This window comes from Limulus polyphemus, unplaced genomic scaffold, assembly GCF_000517525.1.
Source record: "Limulus polyphemus unplaced genomic scaffold, Limulus_polyphemus-2.1.2 Scaffold1760, whole genome shotgun sequence".
Lineage (NCBI taxonomy): Eukaryota > Metazoa > Arthropoda > Merostomata > Xiphosura > Limulidae > Limulus > Limulus polyphemus.
This window is the reverse complement of record NW_013667370.1, coordinates 1-16182: the sequence shown is the minus strand read 5'-3', so window position 1 is coordinate 16182 and position 16182 is coordinate 1. Positions and strand designations below refer to the sequence as shown.

Genomic DNA, 16182 nt, shown 5'->3' with positions numbered 1-16182 from the left:
TTCACATGTGAAATTTCAAGTTTCTGATGCATAAAAGTATTTTTAATGTTAAAATAAAAATTACTTTGCATGATGTGAAAAAAAGGCTTGAAAGAAACATTGTTTTACAAACCTTAAAACTTAATAAAAAAATCAGATATTTTACATATGAAAGCATTGTAATTTTCGATGACGAGGGACCCACTTTGAGACTAATAATGAAGGAAAACCTGATGATGACAAAACCTTGTTGAAACATTGTACATTTGCTGTTGTGTGAAACTTATATTAAAGTTTTTCTTCATTACCCTTTCAAGCCATCTCCAAGAATTAAAAGCATTGTAATGTTTACTGATAATCTGCCAAATTTTGTAAACATTTACTAACTAATTTAAAAGTTATAGTACGAAAACTATAACAAGCACAAAATGGTTACGAGGTTGGTCCCAGGGACCAAGCCCAGGCTGAAAGAGTTAACTGATTCACGCATGCATATTATCATGCGACAAACCTCCACCAATAGACGTGCTTCCCACACACATGACTCATGTGACTCCCTCTATGTCATTCTACCTAACTATCACCTATCATTTGGCACTGTTTGTATTAAGACATTTTCTTTTGTACTCTCTCAAATCGAATTTGAAATTTTGTAGCATTTATTTCTAGTTTACAACCTATAATTTCCATTTTCATACTTCGTAGTGGTATTATTTCACTTTCCAAACCCAGATATGGAAATTAATTAATTTTCTGTATTTATCTTGCTTTAACAACACAGTTCCGAAATATATGTTACCACATCAGAAGTTGTACCTCTACCAGCACATTTACTCAGGCTTCAGGTGGGGGTAACTCAACTTTGGAATTATCAGCAATTGTTTGTCGAGAGATTGATCATTATTTGAACCAACCTTCTTCTCCTGATGTTGCCCAATTTCCTCTTGAACAAGCTGAACCTGTTCAGGATGACAACAGTTTTGACAGCCTTTTCCCTCCTGAACTTGCTGTGTCTTCTCTGGTTACTCCATTGGTCAGTCTTTGGTGGAATCTGTGAGACAGGAATTGACTTTTTCCTCATTGGTTGATTGTTTATCTCACAAAAAGCCTTGACAATTCCCTATATCTGTTCCCTGTCCTACTCCAACACTTAACTGTTCCTTCCACAAGGGGATCTTCTTCTCATTGTTTTCTTCGGCAACAAGTATCTTGTCACCAACCTGTGGGTTCCAGTCCGGTGGGAGCTCATTTATCCCAGTTTGTTCATCTGTGGTGAGATTTCACCAGGGATCTATGGGTCCTTTTTCCTCTTCCCTGTCTCAGATATACCATTTCCTTTCTGTTGCCTTGAGATCTTCCCAAATCTCACCATCTGTACAAGGCAGTACAAGATCTCTCTCAACATGCCATTGAACCTGTAGTTCACCCTTCTCCAGGGTTTTATTCCAGGCTGTTTGTGGTCCCCAAAGAAACTGGAGACTGGCAGCCTGTGATAGATCTGTCATTCCTTAATCACTTTTTGGTGCTACTTCATTTTACAATGGAGTCATTTCTCACTCTTAGGTGGGATTTTTCTCTGGGTATATGGATGACCAAGGTAGACGTATCAATTGCTTATCTCTGGGTGGTTTATCAATTTTGCACTCTTCCTTTTGGGCTTGCTACCACCCAAAAATAATTGAAATCAATCTAAATTCCAGTTTTTTTCTTTCTAGAATGACTTAAAATTGCAACATGAAACTATATTTGTTTATCCTAAGTTGCTTTAAATTTGGAACAATATACATCTATTTATACTTAAATTTTATTGTTTTATTGCTCTGTGATTGCCCTTTGAACAACTAACTTCTACTATTCATGCCATTATAAGTTATAAATCACTTGGGGAACGTAAAGCTCACGTTACTTTATCAAATTACATTACCCAGGAGCTACTATGAGTCTGAGGTTCTCACGTGTGTGCCTCATGAAACATTTTTGTTATATTATTATTTATTTTATCTTAACTAACCTAAAGAGATCTTTAATTTTACATTTTAGTTACTTTTATAATAATAAATAAAAAATAAACATGAAAAACAAGAAATAAAGTACTTACCCGGGTCTTATTTTTTGGTGTTGACTATTAATTACACTTAACCCTACTTTTTTATACTAATGGTAGTAATGCACTAAATAATTTTTATTTGATTAAATAATGCACCCAAGAACATAGAATAATAACATGCAAAAAGCAGACAATTTCCCCTAACTATCACAATTTTTTGGGCTTTCTCACTATGCAACAAAAACTGTTACAAAATCATCCAAGCTAGTCGTTATCTTTCCTGTTGGAATGAAGCTTGTACTAAAAGAGAAACTGACAATTCTCTGTTCAGAAAACAAAGTAATATTTGATAGATTAAAACATAGGCATTCTATTGTTTATAAATAATATAGAATTAACCGTGAGAGAGAGAACTATTAACAAATTCTGAAAGAAAGGATGTGATTTTCTATTTAATGGCTCTGTAACCAAACAAAATTTAAGGCTATAAAAATTATAGTTTGTCTGTACAATGACGATTTTATACTGAGTAATTTATGTTAAATTTCATACTTATTGGAGGGGTGGTGAATAAAATAGAGAAAAAGGGATGCCTAGAGAAAATGTTACATTTCTCACACTAGGGGAAATTCATGATTTTTTGAAATATTGCTTTATAAAATTAAATACTTAAAACTTATATATTATTAAAATATGGATTATTAGCTAGGATTTTATGCTATACTAATTGGTATAAGATAAACAAAAAGTAGTTTTATTAAATTTTGAAAATAACTCGCTAAAAGACTGTGACATGTGCAGTTAGACCCACCCATCATGAAAGGGTTAAACACACACTGATCTGTAATATACTAGAAATGGGATGTTCTACAAGGGTGCTTGTAGGTTATTCCTTGCAATATATTTGCTTCCTAAATATGCCAATCTGGACTATACTCACCAGTGGAGTTCATGGGTGAAGCAGAAGGGGATAGCTGCCAATCCCTTAGATTGAATAAATCAGGTTTGGTCTACTTTTCAGATTAAGGTTTCATAGTCACCCATTGCCCTGTTTCCAGTATGAACATTCCTCTGGACACTCCACTGCATTTTTTCCTCCCCATTTCTTCCAGTAAAGTAAGATAGTCCTTACCACTTTCCAGTTCCAAACCGCTGGAGTGGTCAACCATGGAGGTCTCCTCCTGAATGTGAAATATACAATATAAAAATAATGCATCCATTCAGTTTAGACTATGTCTGCTGGTGTAGACATGATTTGGATCCCTCATCTTAGCCTCACACAGAAGTCAGTTTCCAGTGGTTGAGTTTTGGATTTAGAGCTGAACCAATAAACATAAGTTCTCAAACATGTGTTCAGAGTGTCTTTTCTCACTCACTAAATTTGTCTCAGGTGCACTTCCCTGTATTGTGGTTCACGATGGGTACACTAGGTTGTTGCTCCACTTCCTCCTCTTGTACTCCCCTCAATGTCTTTATGTCAGGGATGGTACTGAGTTTGGAGTGATTCTGGTATGTCTGATTTGAGAAGGATATCTCTGAATTTCACTCTGTTCACGTGTGCCATGTTCATTAATCAGTAGTGATAATTATCCCTCTTGTTGGCTGAACTTGAAGTGAAGATTATATGATCCTCTTTCCTGCCCTTGTTTTGGATGTAGGTCCCCAGTGGTTGAGTTTTGGATTGAGGTTGCCATACTGACAATATGATCCTTGTTTTACTCCCTCGTGGATGTTGGTTCCTGGCAGTAGAGTCTTGGATGCAGTTAACTTGCTGTGTACAGTCCGTTGTACCCTAGCCATTCGACACCTTGGGGCACATCCCTTCTTTTATCTACAATGAGATGTGCTCATCATTTTTGTCCACCCGACTCAGTCTCATCTTTTCCATGTCTTGGTGATAAGTATACCTGGTACAGAAGTGATGCAGTCTTCCACGTGTCATCCTCTTCTTTGATGGTTTCTGCTTGGGGGTGTCCTTCAGATGCTTTTGGAGGATGCTTATCTTTTCTCCCTTGTACCAAACCCTCCACCTAATCAGTGTGGGATTCTAGCTATGTATGTAAGCGGAAGTAAGGTGTCTTGTTGGAAGTTATGATTTTACTATACTGAAAATATATTTCCGACTGGTACTTACTTCTGGTCACAGTTCCCACTCTTCCTTCCCCAATTTCTACTGGTGCTTAGTTTTATGCTTAAACTCAAAGTGATAGTTAGGTAGAATAGCATAGAGGGAGTCACATAATTCGCATGTGTGTGAGGCATGTCTCTTGGTGGAGGTTTGTCGCTTGATAGTTTACATAAGTGAATCAGTTAAACCATGTGAACCGAGAGGGTATGTAGGAATAAAAGGCTTGTATCATGCAAAAAAATAAATCCAAATAGAGGGCAGCACTGAATGAGAATAACTACGTATGTGAGTGGAAATAAGTACCTTTCAGAAATATATTTTCAATGTAGGAAAATTATAACTTCTCTGTAGTGGCTGTAATATCTGAGTTACTACACTAATTTTTATATTGTCTGTAGTATATGAGTTATTACACTAAATTTCTAGACTGTCTTTAGTAGTTGAGTTATTGCACTAAATTTCTAGATTGTCTTTAGTGGTTGAGTTATTGTACTAATTTTTATATGGTCTTCAGTGTCTGTAATAATTGAGTTATTACATTAAATTTATATATTGTTTGTAATATTGTCTGTAATAGCCAAGTTATATATTTTTATATTGCCTCTAGTATCTTTGATAGCTGAGTTATGACACTCATATTTGTATTGTATGTAGTATTAGAAATAACTGAGTTCTTAGGTTAAGTTTTATCTTTGTGTAGAATCTGTAATTGTGTTTTTAAGACAAATACCCTTCTTTCATCTAATTTTTGTGCTGCATGTAAACTTTGTAAAAGTTGGGTTTTTGAGTTGAGTTGTTGCTAGGTTACTAGGGCAAGTCTAGTGTATTTTACTAAAAGCTAAAGTTTTGATGTTCTGTTTGAATTAATATGTTCAGTTGAAAGTTCCTTCTTGATTGAAATACTTAAAACTGAATCATCAGTGTTCAAAGATAAGTCTTTTTTTTTCTTATTTTTAGAAAATATTAATAATCTGCTGTTTTGTCAATATTTAATCCAACATACAGGTTCTTTATGACTGGTTACCTACCATTAGGGTTTGAACTGGCAGCAGAAATTACTTATCCAGAGTCTGAGGGCACATCATCAGGATTACTAAATGCTTCTGCCCAAGTAAGCATTAATACATATTTTGCGTATATTCAAGTTATGCTAAGTTGGGAAATATTTAGCTTTCAGTGCTTTAAATTTATTATATTCAGACAGTTAAAATAAATAAAAATATGGCCATATCTTGTGTTCTGGATTGTTTGAAGTAATTGTTAAATCAAACACTTGTAATTTTGAGGTTTAACTGAAATAAATATAAAGTACATAAATAACAGTAATGTAGAAGTGTTAACAAGGACTTAGTTCACTTAAGTTTATTACATGATAGTAAAATATAGTTTATAATGTTTTAAAAATGCCTTCAAAATAGAATGGAAAATTTCATTTGTCTTCATTCTCAAATTTATTACAAATCTACCATGATGTAAAGTATCAGACAGCTGAAGAACAAGTTTTATAAACTATAATTTGATATGCAGAAATTTCAATTCCTTTGACTTTTGTATATTGTATAACTTTAGCATCAGGCAGTTGTAAGTTAAAAATGTTTTTTGGTTGCATCTTCTTTCAAAAAATTTATGAATTTGATATTTATAATGTAACATAATACTTTAGTTGTATTGCCCTTTTTGTGAATAAATAGAAGTTGGTGGTGTATCAGGTAAGTTTTGGTAACATTTTACTTCAGTTGTTAGTATTACTATCTTGTTTTGTTTTTCAAAACAATATGATTATTAAGATTTTGTGAGTGTTTTGGATTTCTTTAATCTTTTGTGTTAACTAATATTATAACTATGGCTCTCATCAAAAGCTTAACATTTGTTTGTTTTTAACCAAAAATTATAGACATTATACATTCATTAATCCTTTAAGGAACTATATTATAACAAAATAATTCTTGAAGTTCTTGCTAACTGAAGGATTGAAAAAAAAGACTTAAAGAGATGGTTATAAAGCTGAGAAAAAATTATTTCACAGAGCATTATTAGAAATGTCTTGAAATGCACCCTTGAAATTTCAAGCAACCTCTCAGGGTCACCAGGTTATTATGTTGATAATGATCAAGTGCAGAGAAAAAGTTCTTAAATTGTTTGATCACTTCAGAAGGAATATGTCTGTGGTTTTAATAATATTTGATCAGTGTAAAAAACGTTATCAGTATTTCAATGAGTAAATATAGGATTATGTATTTCTTAATTACTTTTAAAGGCACTGACTGCCACAAGATTGAAAGAAGGCTGTATGTTTATTAAATTCATCTATTGATAGAACTTGAATGATTGTAAAGTGTTAAGATGTTTAATATATCCGCTGTAATCTTATAATAACAAACTAAATGATTTTCCTAAAAACAGTCCTATTAGATTCTACCTTACAAATCACATCTTCTTTCAGGTTTTTGGGATTCTGTTTACATTAGGATCATCTTGGGTGTTTGAGAATTACAAAGATTTAATTGCAAATGGAGTTCTTTCTGGAATGTTGTTAATAGGAACCATAATGACAGGTGAGATGAAGTTTGGGCATAATGGTAAAAAACAAATTATACTACTAAAACATGTGAATTGCACAGAAAGAGATCACAGTGTTAGTGGAACATTACATTTTGCTCCTAGGACATTAGAAGTTCTTGAATATAAAAAATAGCTACACGATAAAGAATGCTGTAATGATTTTTGAATAAAAAGATGTTATTGATATTGAGTAGAAGTATAATTTTACAATAGACAATACTATAAAACATAACTTATTCTTAATTATATGATAAATTACTTGGTATAAGGTCTTAAACAAATGAACAAAGTAATTGTTGGATGTAAGTATTGGCATCAACTGGTCTATGCATGACTCCTGAAAACTATAAGCCCATCTAAATGGTAAATATAGTAATTTTGAATGAAGACTTCATCAATTTAGTTTTTGTAGATCTTAGAGAAAAGTTTGTTGATGAGAAACATCATTTTTAAGTAAGCAGTGTGAATGACTCATAAAAATTTGTCTGAGACTCAGTGAAAGAAATTATAATAGATTACTTTTATTTTATTACTGACTTCAGTACACAATTAGAAGGACTGAGGTGAGAGAAAAGGAACAATAACTTAAACAGTGTTGGTTTTTAATTTTATGTAAACCATTCAAGTAATTAAGTATATTTGTCAAAAGACAGTGGCATTGGGTTTATTGTATTTTTAAAACTACAATCGTTATTCAGTCCCTTATAGTTTTTTCAAGAAGAAGAGTGTATAGCAGTATTGCAACCACACTTTGTCTAAAATATATCCAGTTTCAACAATGCATTTTGCTCAATACCAGAGCTGATCAGGACAGCTGGAATACAGCAGTTGTTATGATGTAAACCTTTGCTGGTGAACCAGGATTACAGTGATTTGTATTTGTCATAAAACAGTAGTATTGGGCTTATTGAATGTTACTGTGAGTGCATTGTAGCATAGGATAATAAAATCATCTTATGACCCAGTGCAAAAAGCTCCAATAATCGAAACGTTTTTACCAATTATATTTTAACTGATCATTATTAGAAAATACCAGCATATAAACTGTGCAGTTCTTATGGTTGACAAAATGAACTCGTTAGACATATATAACTTAAAGCCTAAACGATAAACATCAGAAGTTCAGAATTTTATTTATTCCTTTTTTACTGCTGGTGATTCAGCAGTTACAAACAATGATTATATCAAAATATAAGATGTGCATCTGTATTGTTTTGACTGCTTTAAAAAAAAGGTATATATTTTGGGCAGTTTTTATCTAAAATTTTTTTATCTGTTGATGCTTCACTAATTCTACTTGGTTCCATCACAGCAGTACTTATGTACCTTGTTCTAATTTAAGGGGCACTAGAATACTTTGGAGAATTTGAGCTGTCTACCTTGAACTCTTCTATTATCAACAATATTAGCTCCTACTGTGTGATTGTGTGACGTTGTCTGATTGGTTTGATGACAGCCAGTCAAAACAGAAACTTTCAATGCATGACTGTATTCTGGTCTATTTACTTTTCACACAGTAGATGTAGGAAAGTCACATAATATTTGCATTTTATACCCATTGTTTTCACTGTTTCCATAATTATTTTTATTTATTTAAAACACTAATTTGATAATTAAAGTAGTTTAAATAACTTTAGAATAAAATTTTATACTGTAGGAATGTATTTACGTATTTTATTAAATAATTTATTCACCTTATCATGACAATCTTACATAGATACCTAAGAACCGAGAGCAAAATAAGTTATCAAAATAGTAAATATATGTTATTTTCACGTAAAACTGATTTCTTCAAAGAGTAATAAGTAGGTCTGCTAAGTAATAGGAAAATCAACAGGATATATTAAGATGCGATACTGAATTTTGCTAACACTAACTGATTTTTGAGCAAAGAAATAAATGGGCCAGACACACAATGAAAATTGTTTTTATTAATCAAAGACACTAAACAAACTCCATAGAATGACAAAGGAACAAAGAGAGTTATAACAATATCAATTTATGACTTTGATAATGTTTTATGTAAAAACTACACTGACTAAGAGTAAACAAAAAAATTATGAAAAATTCTCTATTAAAATAAGAAGATAGAAAATGCATGGTATGCCTGCATCATACCACATATGGTTCACAAGTTTTTGTAGTTTTAAAACTTATTACACAGATTTTAGTGAAATATTCAGCTTTGTACAATGGCATTATACTAAAATATATGAACTTAGGTTGATAGTTGGAAGAAGGGCAATTGGGAAAATTACAGGTTATTGGAAAATTAACCACCCTTCTCTAAACTTTACCCTTATCCACACACACCCACAGATAGGTGATGATGGATTGTAGCCTCTAGGTAGTTTTGGAATGTTACATATATATTGGTTATATTGAATAAGTTTGCTACTTATATATGTAGCTAGACTTAGTGCAGAAGTACATTATTCAAGAGTATGCATCAACATTATCCATAATTCAGTATTTTTCAGATTGGGTAAATTTAACCATCATTCCGTTCCAGACATTGTTAGTGTTTTAACTTCACTGCACCATCTCTTATGGAGGTTTTATTTGCACTTTTTATGATAACAAATGGCAAATTCATTTATATTGCCATTTTGGTAACACAGTGATGTAAGCCTAGATATCGATCATATGCCCTATCATGTTGTAAGATATTTAATTAAATACTGATACAATTGCAAGATGGTTACTATGCTAACATTTCTGTTTTATAACATCTTAGAAAACAGAAATATAGAAGCAGTAAAAACTGTATTTGAAAAAACATATTCCAGTTTTTTATTTTTTTTAACTGTTCTTGGTTTAGCTGATACTTGATATTTTTTATAAATAATAAGAAAGATGTGAGTTTATCTTAGTACTTTCTAATGTACTTAAATATTTTATCTTTAAATTAAGGAATTTTTGTGCAATTTAATGTACAAGTTTTTCTACTTTTGCAGCTTTAATTAAGTCTGATCTACGACGTCAAAATGCTTCAGAGATGGCTTCAAGAGAAAACTCATCTGGTCAGCTTATAAATAACAAGTTCTGATGATTGAGAATATTTAGTTATATATGAACATAAAGCCACTAATAGCCTTGATTTACTGCTTATTACTATGCAAATGACATTTAATTTCAAAGAAAAATTTTTTAACATCTATCAAGACAGCATTCATTTCACAAAATGCCTTACATTTTATTAGAACGTTTTTATCTGATTTTCAAATCTAGTTTTTTGTTGAACACAAAGTGTTATTATTTTAAAGTGACTATATATATATGATAATTTTATAAGTTTTGTGTTTGACATGATTTTTAAAAAGACTATAGGACAAAACTATAATAAGTTAAAAAGATCTAAGTTTAAAATTCTATACATTTTTATTTTAAGGTTTAATATGCTTTTGCTGAAATGTTTTTGAAGATGTATTTGATTAATTCAGTATATATATAATATAATGTGTGTATATATATACATTGTTGGAAAAATAATTTATAAAGTGAATAGAATACAAAAAAACAACTTGTATGTCAGGGTTGCCAGATTTATACAGTGATAGTCCAAAGATATCTCAAACTAACCTAATTATGTGAAACCAAATTGGATTTAAACAACAAATTAAGGTTGTTTATCCATACATCATTATTAGCATTACATACAATAGCATGAATTGACTTCCATGATCATGCTCAGTGGAATTTTTGGTCATGCATAACATGAATTTATTATGCGTGGGTGTGACAACTTTGTCTTGTTACTGGAGTGTTTTACTTTAATGTGGGCAAACTGCAAAAGTTGCAGTCATGTAAATTGTTCAATTTAAATAATTTTATGACTGTGTTATTCACCTTTAATGAAAAAACAATAAATATGTCTCAATAAAGTAGCTACCCACAACTCCTGGGTATTTGCTATGGCTATCATTTTCAAGTAACTCAATTTCTCAGAAAAACTGCAGACCTGTACACATCTTTGTGTCCTTTTAAGGTTGTCTGATAGAACTAGTAGTTATGACAGATAAGCATTCATGGACTTCTTTAAACTTGAAATTAATTTTTAATTTTTCTGTCAACTGTTAATAACTTAACATTACAGGGTTATTAGAAGGTTAGTTGGCCTGTTCTAACATCGTATACAATACTTGGAAGACAAAGTAATAATTGTCATTAGGAGGTATTGATCATGAACTTTTAACAGATAACATGGCAATAGTGTTTGGTTTGACACCAGCCGTGTCTACTGTTGTTTGCACTTGTAAGAGAACATGACATATACTTGAACAAAAATGTTTTAATTCCAACAGTTGCACTTGACGTTGTATGCTATCTTTCAGGTCTGTCAGTATAGTGGGCACATCATAATAAACCAATTATTTGAGGGGACTCATAACAAACATTTGATGACAGTGAGACCTGGAGACTATGCTGACCATTTGTGTGAAAAAATCTCAGCTGATTACTCGGTACCCAAAATATTCCAGAAATATTGTGATAGACCTTACAAGGTTGGGTGGAGTACCACCTTACATGAAGACTGTTTTATTTAAATACACCTCTTTCTCGAAATATAGGAAAGTCAATATATTCCACCATGGTTTGCTAGTATTCTCTTTCACTGTGCAAGTTCCATTAATTATAAGTTTTTTTTAAGAAATTACAAAATTGCCCATGCATCCAATCTACTCTATAACCTTCTGGACATTTTCAAAGGCATATGGTTTGTTTTCTCTCCATTCAAACAACTGTGAATTGACCTGGTCAAGGAAGGTAAGTTGAGCCTTATAAATTCATAAGATGTGGTCTAGCCAGGTATCATCAATTCCTCCTTAAGCTAAGATTATAAATTAAATTGTAGCATTTTTTTACATTTTGTGGCACCAGTTCATAAGTTATCTATATCCTTTAGGTTACAGTTTCACTGTTTTTCCATTAACCTTCCATAATGTTGTTTGTGGGTGTCTGTTGTTTCCTGGCAACTTTGGTGGTACTGCATTCAATTTTGTTTAACTTATGCCTTATTGGTGCATGGTTGGTATCTGCTTTCATGTCGAAAGGATCTTAATGCTACATCTATGTTATCACCACTGCTGTAGCAATGCTTTATGAGAGCAATTCTAATGTCCCCAGTATGCAAATTTCACAGTCTGTGCCCCAGGTGACATTTATTACTGACACAGGAATCTCCTTTCCCAACATTTCATTGGCTTGTCTACCAAATATTAAATATATGATTCTTAGTTTTCTCAACTTATGGCCATTAGAATAGTCCAACTAACTTTATAGTAACTGTACACTTTAAAAATGTTCTTAATACAGAGGTATTGTTGAGAAATAATTTGTATTTCTGTTACACACAGTGATAAAATGCCATCTCGTGTATTATGCTCATCGATGTAACCACAGAGCAAGAAACTAAATCAAACAGGCCTAGTGCTAACACTATTGTAATTCATAGGAAGTTTAATGATTAAACATATTTTCATTTGATGGTGGTGTTGCAGATTTTAAACATAAGTGATACTGACTAATTCATAAACATGTTATAATTAGTTAATTAAAGCTTTAGATACATCAAGGAGTAATACAAAATATATTTTATCATCACAGAAATCTTAAATTGATGATAACACACACACACACACACAGTCGAGTTTGTAAAATTATGTTAAATTGAATAAATAGTTAATTCAGTAAAATTTTGGTTGAACAAGTACAGTTCAATTGATAGAGAAATTGTAATATTCACAGGTTTATTTGATAAAATTATGGCAGAATGTGTATAAGTTGAATTTATGCACAAGTTAGTGTTAGAAAGATGATATAGTGCATATAAGTTAAACTGATAGATTGATGGTGGCATGCTGACATTAATTTGGTAGATTTGTGTAGCACAGATGTATAGTTTATAGGTTGACTGATCACTATACAACTGAAATAACTATAGTTTTGTTTTTCTTCAATTCAAGTACTAGCTTTTCATCAACATATGTTATACATTGATTAAAATGTAAACATGATGGTGATCTTTTTCTCCAATTTACAGTTATTTAATATGGATAAATGTAAGTAAGAAAAACGTATATATGTTTTTCACTGTAATTTTATGCCATTGCAAACTCATGAAGCAAAGTTTGTTTAGTTTTTGCCAGTCTTTACACAAAATGTTTTTTGTTCTGTGTAATAATTGTTTAGAATTATAATAAATAAGGTTTAGTTTAAAAGATTTGTCAGCAGATCTGAAATTAAGATAGATTAAAATTATAGTTAATATTATCTAGCCACATAGTACATGCTGAGCAAGCACCTTATAAAAAATTAATTAAAATCAATAATTTGGTTATTTCTTCCACACAACTAGATATATTAATTACAGCAATTAAGTAAAGTATACATATATTTTGTTTGCTATCTTGTTAAAACCTGTGGAGTAGATTGAACTGAGACTGTTAGTTTTTGTGTTTGCCAATAGTTTTCAATAATATACATGTGCATGTATGTTAATTTGCCTAAAATAATGAGATTCGTAAAAGTAGCTTAAAGGAAAGGAACTGTTTGAATAAGAGTCATAAAATGATTTACTGGAGAAGAGTGGTTATTAAAGAACGGTTATGCAAGTAAAAGAAAAAAAGAAATTCATTTATTGAGAATCTTAAGATATTATACAGGTGAAAAGGAACACATAATGTAGTTGAAAGGGAAAAAAACATTTTGGTTGACAATTTTAAAATACTGTATTGGGAACCTTTGACTCAGAGCAAAATAGAAGGAAAGACACTGTTAGTTGTGAAACATAATGTAAATAAATTGTGCCTGCTTCTTATTTGTAATTACAAGTCATGACAAAAATAAAGTCAATGTAATTCATGTTACCATGCTTTTAAAGAAATAACAACATTAATTCCTTTGAAAAAAAGGAACTATTTAGTTTAGAATTGTAACGTTATTTTTATGGTGTCAAAGCATTGTTTTAAGAAAACGTTTGCCAATATAGTTGTTTATATATATATTATACTTTTTCTTTTTATTTATCTGAATAGAACAAAATTTTATATTATATTTATATTTATTATGTGCTGTATTTTTAAGTCATGTGTAGAGTACACATAGATATGGTAACATTGTTTGTCCTGATGTGATGATGTTCATTAATAAAGAACTCGTGAATATTCAGTCATGATTAAGATTATGTATTTTTATTTAACATCATTAACTGGCTGTTTAGAGGAGACATTATAAAACTTAAATATCAATACTGCAGAAATCCAGTGTCAAATCATAACGAGGACTTACTTTCAAAATTGTAAAATAAGTAAAATCTAGCTTAGTAAATAAAGCCTAGCTTAACATTAAAGTATTAGAGGACATAAAAATTCATGTGACTGAATGTAATTAGTAGGTGTCAACATAGCCTGCAGAACGTGGAAGATCACTTTCTGGTCTCATAGATACTACTAAAATCAAATCACAAGTATTTGTAAATTGTTTTTTTATCTCTAAAATGAAGAAAGTGTTTGAGCACATGTATTTATTCTAATTTTCTTGATATGGATATTGTGAAGAGTTAATGGTCACAAGCCAACAGTTCTGTTCAGAAATAAAAGCCACTTTAAAATTTATCATGTATAATTGATATTTTGTATCAATAAACATTTCATTCATTCATTATTGTGTGAAATGATCTGTTTTCATAATAATGTAAAAATTTCTGCCTCTGCAGAGCACATTTTATTAGAAAAATATAAAAAACTGTTGTTTAAATTGCCAATAGTATTATATTTTGGTTAAACATTTAGGATGTTATAACAATGTACATCTTGATGCTTAGTATTTTCTATCATTTGGGCTTTTTTTTTGTCAATTGTGCTTAATCTCCTGGCTTATCTACAGCAGCAATAATTCCACATAGGCATATATAAATATATATTATTATTATTATTAGAAAACAGTGCATAAAATCTAGAAAACATGGGTTAACAAACATTATAATTACAAAACAAACTAAAGGCATTGAATAACTTATTTAATGCAAGTAGGAAAATGCACCAACATTGTCAATGTCAAACAAGGTCATAAATGTTAAATTAGATCATAGATAGAGATAATGTTTTAATATGAAACTCTTTTGGTCCTATAATAAAATTTCTGTTAATTGAGTAATCATATTTCATATAAGATGCAGTGATACTAGTCATACTGCTCTTTTCTTGCAACTGGAAAGGTAATTGATTCTCTATTACTCGAGCAAAAATTACCCAATTACTCAGTAAATGATTTACTCCACATCTTATTTGTGCAACAAATTGTGTGTCATATACTTTGGGAAAATTAAAATGCTTCACACCAAATGTATTGACAGCTGTCTCAAAGTGCTTTTTGAACTTTCCAGATCCTTTGAATAAGTGATATATAGTTGTCATGAAGTCTTTCACATCATCAAATGATTTAGATACACTATCTTTCAATGGCAATTCAACCCTATGGGAAACACAATGAATGCTGAGAAGCTAAAGGTGATTCTCATTTTTCAGTTTTGTTAGCAATCCATTTTAAACTCTAGTATTAACATAAGTTCCATCAGCTGTAGCTGAAACTAGCAGATAAGTGTATTTCTCTGCTGGAATTGATACCTTTCCATCACTTTTGAATACATCATCAATGTTCCTCTTTAGATTACTTGCACCAGCATCACCACAACTATCAATGCCTTGTAAGGCAACAAAGAAATAAACTGTTTTTTTTTGCCTGACTCCCACCATTAAGCACTCATTGCAAAGGCTATTGCTGAACATAAAATCACTGCTACTTTCTCGTGAATGACTTCTGTAATAACATTTATAAACTATTTTGCTCTTATAGCATTAACAAAATTTGAAATCAATTGTACCCCAATTTTGTTTTTGTACTTTAATTAGAGTTTTGAATGCCGACAGAGGCTGTTCATCCTCAGCAAGCAAATAAGTCGTTCTACTAAGCTTTCTGTATGCCTACTTATCTTGTGCATGCAGAATTACATTTATCCGAGGTTGAAGAGAAATGCTAGAAACAGATGGACCATCGCTAGCAGTAGAAGTATCACTGGTGCAAGTAAGTCATCTCATCGTCATCAAGCAATTTATTAAAGCCTTGTTGCGTCATCGAGATCATGTGATTCTCACGCTCTCTACTATCTAGAATTATCCTGTACTTTGGCGAATGTTCTAGTTCTTACTAGATATAGGGTAGGCGGGTATATAAAAGAGGGGAATTTAATGTGTGTGTGTAGATAGTGAGTAATTGAACTGCAGTCAGAGAGCACGAGAGACGTTACAGCGTTTGTTTAGCGCGATTGTTGAAGTTGAGTATCGGTAAAGTTATATTTGGAAAGAATAAACTAGTTTTATTAAGAAAGGAGTTGTGTCGCTTAAGTTTATTACAGTGCCAGCAAAGTCCCTCAAACTTCTCTGAAAGCTGACCTTTTCTAGCCTTG

General features: G+C 31.4%; 1 protein-coding gene across 4 annotated transcripts in view; it reads left to right on the top strand.

Annotated features, from left to right (window-relative positions):
- Positions 1-14434, top strand: part of LOC106464852 (feline leukemia virus subgroup C receptor-related protein 2-like) — a 37159-nt gene extending 22725 nt beyond the window's left edge. For all 4 annotated transcript variants that reach the window (XM_022392647.1, XM_022392649.1, XM_022392648.1 and 1 more), the window contains 3 exons: positions 5160-5265; positions 6598-6709; positions 9674-14434. In XM_022392647.1, coding sequence (XP_022248355.1) covers positions 5160-5265; positions 6598-6709; positions 9674-9765 — 310 coding nt within the window. In that variant the 3' untranslated portion in view covers positions 9766-14434. The remainder of the gene's footprint in view (positions 1-5159; positions 5266-6597; positions 6710-9673) is intronic.
- Positions 14435-16182: the final 1748 nt, after the last annotated feature.